This window comes from Nicotiana tomentosiformis, chromosome 4, assembly GCF_000390325.3.
Source record: "Nicotiana tomentosiformis chromosome 4, ASM39032v3, whole genome shotgun sequence".
Classification (NCBI taxonomy): domain Eukaryota; kingdom Viridiplantae; phylum Streptophyta; class Magnoliopsida; order Solanales; family Solanaceae; genus Nicotiana; species Nicotiana tomentosiformis.
Genome location: NC_090815.1, coordinates 130,436,978 through 130,443,717, shown reverse-complemented (window position 1 = coordinate 130,443,717; position 6,740 = coordinate 130,436,978). Strand labels below are relative to the sequence as shown.

At 34.7% G+C, this 6,740-nt stretch overlaps 1 protein-coding gene across 3 annotated transcripts; it reads left to right on the top strand.

Annotated features, from left to right (window-relative positions):
* The first annotated feature begins 496 nt into the window (after window positions 1–496).
* Window positions 497–5,963, top strand: LOC104106649 (uncharacterized). Of its 3 annotated transcripts, none has more exons than XM_009615237.4 (13): window positions 497–754; window positions 940–1,067; window positions 1,795–1,903; window positions 2,074–2,155; window positions 2,234–2,304; window positions 3,012–3,053; window positions 3,337–3,461; window positions 3,747–3,840; window positions 4,053–4,119; window positions 4,221–4,408; window positions 4,493–4,598; window positions 5,341–5,427; window positions 5,641–5,963. In XM_009615237.4, exons 1-13 carry the CDS (start codon window positions 615–617, stop codon window positions 5,746–5,748), a joined length of 1,347 nt encoding a protein of 448 aa, XP_009613532.1. In that variant the 5' UTR covers window positions 497–614; the 3' UTR covers window positions 5,749–5,963. The 3 variants fall into 3 exon arrangements, with proteins under 3 accessions (XP_009613532.1, XP_009613531.1, XP_070056350.1); XM_009615236.4 differs by having other exon boundaries at window positions 3,744–3,840; XM_070200249.1 differs by lacking the exon at window positions 3,012–3,053 and having other exon boundaries at window positions 3,744–3,840.
* Window positions 5,964–6,740: the final 777 nt, after the last annotated feature.

Here is a 6,740-nt window from a genome sequence, read left to right as displayed (position 1 = left end):
ATATATATATATATATATATATATATATATAGTAAAAATTATTATATTATAATATTTTATCGTGCCAGTATTTTAAAAATATTTAATCCGATGAATTGAGTAAATAATGAATACATAAGATCTTGTTTACTATATTAGTAACGTTTCTGAACAAAATATTAGATACAAGTTGGATTGAAATAAGTGTAGATTTAACATGAACTGTATAGACCCTTAATATGAAATTGACCTGACTGGGGTTGACCATTGATGACAATTGGAAGTCAACCATCATGAATCTTGGGGGTTATCCGCTCCGATAAAAAGTTTTGGGTGTATTTTGATCTAACACCTAAAGTTTAGAGGGTGTAAGTTGAAAGTTACCCTTTTATGAATTATGCCAAAGTTAAACCCCTAATAATGCACAAGAGTGAAAACTTTGGTTACCCAGTTATTCGTTTATTTAAATTCCGATCCCTATTTAATAAATTACACTTTAAGAATAAACCCTTTCGTTAGGGTTCTAGGGTTTAAAGTTTAAACTATCAGAAAGCTGAAGCTATAGTGGACCTTATTTCTCTACTGCTTCTCTGTTTAATGCTTAAAGATTGAATTTTTACCAATAAACACCAATAATGTCGATAAATAAAGCAGTTGAAGAAGATTCAAATCAAAATCAAAATCAGAACAGTAGATTAACCTGGGAAGGTTGCAATGTATTGCTTGACATCAATGACGGCGACCGTTTGGTTTTTGCTCGTCTTACTGCTGCCTCGTAAGTAAATTACTACCAAAATTTACTGTCTGCTGCAATTAAAATACTGTACAGAGGATTGATATAGCTAATTAGAATGATTTTTGTGAAATTGAGACATATAATTGATTGGTTTTTGTGCAAATAATGTGAAAGAAGCTAGCTTTTAAAGTAATTCTCATGGAGAAGGTGAATTGTTGATGCAGGACGCTGAAAATAGGGAATAAGAAGTGCTGTCTTCAGCCACTGATAGGTTGTCCATTCGGGTCTCTGTTTTTAGTGGAGTCTGGAAAAGAAGGACCCTTTTTGTCTCGTTTTGTTCCCAATGCAGAAGGTATTGTTTTTATTAGGCTTTTGAATCTGCTGTGAATTGTGTTTTCCTAGTTCTTTATGTATGCAGTAATCATTTACTGGGAGTTCTTAGTATTAGGAGTAGTTAATTACGCTATTATGTGTAGGCTGTTTAGTTATAATGTCTATCAGAAATACTCTAAAGCCTGGCTTCTTTATAGAGACACATATTCTCTTTCCTATGTATAGATCATCATCAACGTCATAGACTTTTCTAGGCTCTCAGGAGCAAGCATGATTATTGTAATTTTTACTTAATACTGAGGACAATTATATGCAGGATTTCTACGGCAGTTGATGATATTGTTTGCCTATGGGCATGACTTTCAGTGGTTTGCATTCGGTCTACCTTCCTGCCACATTGAACTTACCCTGTTTCTGAATAATGCCAATGAATGAGCTCTTGCTTTCTATTATGCACACAAACTTTTTCAGTTAAACCAGAAGTAATCTTCTATTTGGCTTTGTTTATTCACTATAGTTTATTTCTTGCTTATTCTCCCCAAGCATATGGGAGAAAGAACCAGTTGAAGAGGGACAAATGGATAAGGATAATAGAGGTGGTTTAGAGGTCTTGGACCAAGTTAGTTCACACAGAGACCAAAGGAAATATGCTTATGCATCTCGTGTTACTTTGTCTAATTGCTCTCGTCATTTCTTAGCAAATTATGTGGAATTGATAGTATCTTGTTGTGCATTGTCATTATTAGGAAACAACCTTGAAGAAAAAGACGTGGATGGATCTAAGGACAACCGCGCAATTGTTGATAATAACACTGCCCAGAGTCTCACTAGTGAAGATATTGACGAGATGCGAAGGTGAGAGTTTGTCAGAGATTCATGTTTTTATGTGATTTTATTTTATTTTCATAGACAGTTTGAAGAAATGTGAAGATACACTGCTAAGCTTTAAAATTTGTTAGAGATGCACTATAATTTGTTTTCATTTAGCAGTTTCAAAGAAACGTATTAATCTTACTCTGTTCCAGGCAGGGAGCAAAAGGGGACGAAATAGTTGATGCACTCATTGCAAACAGTGCAACATTTGAGAAGAAGACATTATTTTCTCAAGTGAGCTTCACATTTTTTGGTGTTGATAATTTAGTTTTTTTTTTGCAAAGATATGCTGAACATTGTGGTGTTTTGCAGGAAAAGTATAGGATTAAGAAACAGAAGAAATATGCACCTAGAGTACTAGTGAGGCGTCCCTCTGCTCGAAGGTTGATTCCTGCCTTCAAGTTTCCATTTGTTATTCTGGATATCTCTATTCTAAACTTACTTCCTAATTTTCCTTCATCTGTAACTTGGATTGGGGAAGAGGAGAGGGGAGACAAGATTGAATAATGTTTCTAATTTTTTTATTTTTTAATTTTTTAATTTCGAGCTTAGGAACTAAACTCTAATAATGGTTACATAATCAAAATTAAACAAGTTACTTTCAGATACTGCAAACTGTAGCCGGACCGCCCCAAGTGGGTATGAAAGCAGTATTTCTTAGTTGCGCAATGATCTTTTGGTAACTGTCACTTTTGTTGTTACTAGGTCATACCACCTCAATCATATGGAACACTCAGTTTCGCTGTGGAATTCTGACTCTGTCCTCTTATTTCTTTTTGATGCATAAAGCATTTTTGAGCCAGTTTGGATTGCGTTTCAATTTTTATGATTTTTGTCTCAGATGAAATTATTTTCGTTTCAATCATACACAATGGTAGTTCTGCACTTTTTTTTCTTTATTGTTCTTTCAAGCATATAAAATGATAGTTCTGCATTTAATTTCATGGGCTCGAAATCCCCAAGAGATTCACTAGTGCTTATGTCAATCATAGAAAATCACAATGCTGCATTTGGTTTCTTGGTGCAAATCCCCAGTTGTTGTGTTCCTCGATCTTTCTTCAGTATCTAACATATGTCTTGCTCTTTTCAGCATTTGTGAAGCCTACTTCAAGAAACATCCTGACAAAATCGGGTAATAATATGGTCTGCTCTTGCTTTTGATCAAATATCTTCACCTGTTGCTTTCTGGTTGTGATTTATCCTTTTGATTGGAGAAAAGGAAAAATAGACTTTGATTACTTATTTTGGAATCAAGAAATCTTGAAATCTGATTTATTCTCCTTGATGTTATTTGTTGTTGGTATGACAGTGCTCATGCACGTTAAGAATATAAATAAATATGTCATCCAGATGTTCATTGTGATTCTAGGCTTTGTGTACACGGGGGTTGATATTAATTCTTTTGATTCCATCAGGTTCATGCGAGTGGATGCACTATCTCTACTGCTCTGCTTAGGGAACGTTACTGCAAATGCAGATGTACTTGTAGTGGACATGGTCGGTGGTATTCTTACCGGTGCTATTGCAGAACGACTAGGAGGTATGTTTGTTTGTTCTTCCCTGTAGTTACATTAAGAACATCAAGGGCGTATTTGTGATCATTGCTTTATAAACATAAATTTGATTATGCAGCCTATACAATTGGAATTTGTACCAATTCTCTGGATTATTGCTACTGTCGCCACTGATACTAACCCTATGGTTGTCATAATGTACACAGTGCTAATGCCTCATCGTTGTGAAACCATGTCAGAACATGTTATAGTATTGTCAAATTGCTTTGAAGTTGATGACTATAGTTTTTTCATGACAATGATCTTAGCAGGTACTGGTTATGTGTGCAATACCTACCGTGGGTCGTCTCCGTATCCTGTCGATATCACAAGGATGTTTAATTTAAATGATGAGATCTGTAAAAGGTACACTTCCTTTCGATAAAATAGAATAACAATCCAATTACAATACGTGACAGAATTTTGATGATTCTAAATTTTGAGGGAGAGTTAGTACCCAGTAGAGGAAAAAATGTATATTTTAGTAGATAGCTTATAGTTTCGTTTTTCCAAAGATCATCTAAATATGTTTATTGCATTAGTGCTAACTATGATTTACTGTTTGCCCGTGGGTCTAGAATTGTGCATGCATCTCTGACTGACCTGAATTCATTTCAAACTGGAGCTTCAGTGTCTGAGAGTAAGGTAAAATCAAGTTGTAATATCTAAGGTTGCTCCATTTTTTGGTGGAAATTATTTCTTCTCTAAATGTGTTTTTCTCTTCCCTGCAAAACATGTGCCTGCAGGAAGAAACCTTACCTGCCGCTCATTCTTGCGGTGTCGAAGAAGTTGGCATTTCATCTGAACATGATTGCATGGAAATAACACCTGAGACCATTCCCTCACCAATAATTAAGCCTTGTAAATCTGTAAAACCAGGTCAGAAGGCACCCCAGGAGGCCATCAAGTTGTGGAAAGAAAATGGTTTTTCCAGGTTTGAACATAATTTGGTTTCCATTCTTTTCTTTTGCCATGTTATATTGTTGCCTTCTATCTTATTTCCAATTCTTCTTTTCAGCCTAATAATTGCTGCTCCAGAACTGGACCCTTGGGGCATTATTAAAGAAGTGCTTCCTCTTTTATCATTTTCAGCTCCTTTTGCTGTTTATCACCAGTATGCTCAGGTATTGTTCTTAGCTTGCCAAACTTATTTAATGTTCTTAGCCTGCTAGGCTGCTCATTCCTTGTTTACATGCACAAGCTCTTTCTTATCCACTTTTTTATTAGCCCAACTTTTGCATTCTTTAAACGTCAAGAAGAATTTTCTGCGAATTGAGTTTAGATAAACATGTTTGATTCTAAAAACCATAAGTTGTTGGATTTAGGCGTCTGTGGTGATCATGGTAGCAAGTCAATATCCTTTTATCTGCTCTTTAATATAGAAAGGTGAGTAAAACAGATTTTCAAAAGTCTTATTCTTATTTTACATTTGAGTGATAAAAAGCGTTAAGAGGGGAAATCCTGCAATATGATTTCACACTGCTTATAGAGGCATGATGTCTTAATGGACTTTCCTATGTTGTATCCAATCACAGAGAAGGCTATGAAATTTTTTGCTATTTTATCTTCAATCGGAAAGAGCAATCTGGGTAGAATAACCTCATGTAAACTGTATTCTTTATTGCATGTTGTGCTTCTATTTCTCTTTCTTTTTCAAAGAACATTTTAAGCTTTGATCTAAATTCATGATTCCACTATAATATTTTGGCTAGATTTGTAAAAATACTCTCTTTTCTCCCATAAGTTGGCTTTTTTCTGTGTGTGTGTGTGTTCTGTTAGATCAATGATTGAAGCCCATTCTGTATCGCGGCATCCTCCCTTCTGTTGGAGAAGTAAGATAAAACTGATCCTTTGTTTCAATTGCAGCCTCTTGCGATGTGTATGCACAACCTTCAGATTGAGAAAATGGCTATTGGCTTACAAATTTCTGAACCTTGGTTACGTGAATATCAGGTTTGTTTTAATTAAATCCAAACCACCCCACTAGGAGGAGATCTTACCACTTAAAAAATCACTTAACTTTATTCTTACTTCCATTCTTCAAGGGGGCTCTGTCAAGCAGATTTTAGATAATTTATAATAATGCGATTTTTTTTTAAACAGTTTTCCCCCCTTTTATTTGCTAGCTTGTTAGTTGCCCGAATCGCTAATTAGAAAACTATGCAGGTACTCCCATCAAGAACCCACCCACATATGCAGATGAGTGCTTTTGGTGGTTATATACTAAGCGGCACGAAAATATCTAGCATTGAACCCGTTACAAGCTCCAACTAGTATAATACTTTTTGGCACCTCTGTGGTTCGTTGTATAATGTCGTTTGGCAAAGCCATTGCCACAAATTTTCGAGAATATTGTCTTGTTAGAATAGATGGTTTAGGATTATCTTGTCTTTTGTTTGAGCAGAAGCAAGGTAATTCATGTTGTAATTTTATTCATTGATGTATTGTTGAATAAGCAATTCTTATGTTATAAAGAATTTGAAGATGAAGTGGTAACTCGTATAACTCTTGGGGGTCGTTTGGTATGCAGGATAAGGTGGGATAATAAGGTGTGGGATTAAATTTATCTCATCAAACTTGGGATTATTTTATCCCACCTCCTAGGTGGGATAAATTAGTCCCCTTATATCCTATTCGTTGCCCTCCTCCACTTCTCTGACCAAACAATTGATGCGTATACCTTTAGCTTCATCAAACAAGCATTCAACAATATTTGCATGCAACTAGAGTTTTGATGTGCTTGTAGTAATTGCTTGTATTATAGTCTGTTTGGCCAAACTTTTAAAATCTGCTTATTTTAAGAAGTATTTTTAAAAAAAAGTACTTTTGGTGAGAATCGATTTGTGTTTGACTAATTAATTTGAAAATCACTTTTGAGCAGTAATTAGTGTTTGGCCAAACTTTTAAAAATTGCTTCTAAGTGTATTTTTCTCAAAAGTGCTTCTCAGAAAAGTGATTTTGTACAGAAGCTATATTTTTCTGCTTCTCCTAAAAAACATTTTTTTTCTTTCTAAAAGTTTGGCCAAACACTTCAATTTTTTGGCCAAAAGCACTTTTGGCCCCAAAAAAAGCTTGCCAAACATGCTATTAGTAATCTTACAAGTGAGGAGATTGTATCAAACATGACCAAAATCTTAGAGCTGCTATTCAGTTTTGATAAAGAAATATATACAACATCAACTATGTTTAAACAAGTTGGAGTTAACTACGAATCATTATTATTAATATAATAATAAATAAGTAATAAGTTGTAGAACAGATCGCGA

What these genes read in the sequence shown, in the direction of transcription:
- LOC104106649 (XM_009615236.4), top strand. Translation starts at nt 615, where the DNA reads ATGTCGATAAATAAAGCAGTTGAAGAAGATTCAAATCAAAATCAAAAT. An exon ending in TTTTGTTCCCAATGCAGAAG is followed by an intron (nt 1,068 to 1,794) that starts GTATTGTTTTTA and finishes TGTCATTATTAG; the next exon opens with GAAACAACCTTGAAGAAAAA. An exon ending in CTTGGTTACGTGAATATCAG is followed by an intron (nt 5,428 to 5,640) that starts GTTTGTTTTAAT and finishes AAAACTATGCAG; the next exon opens with GTACTCCCATCAAGAACCCA.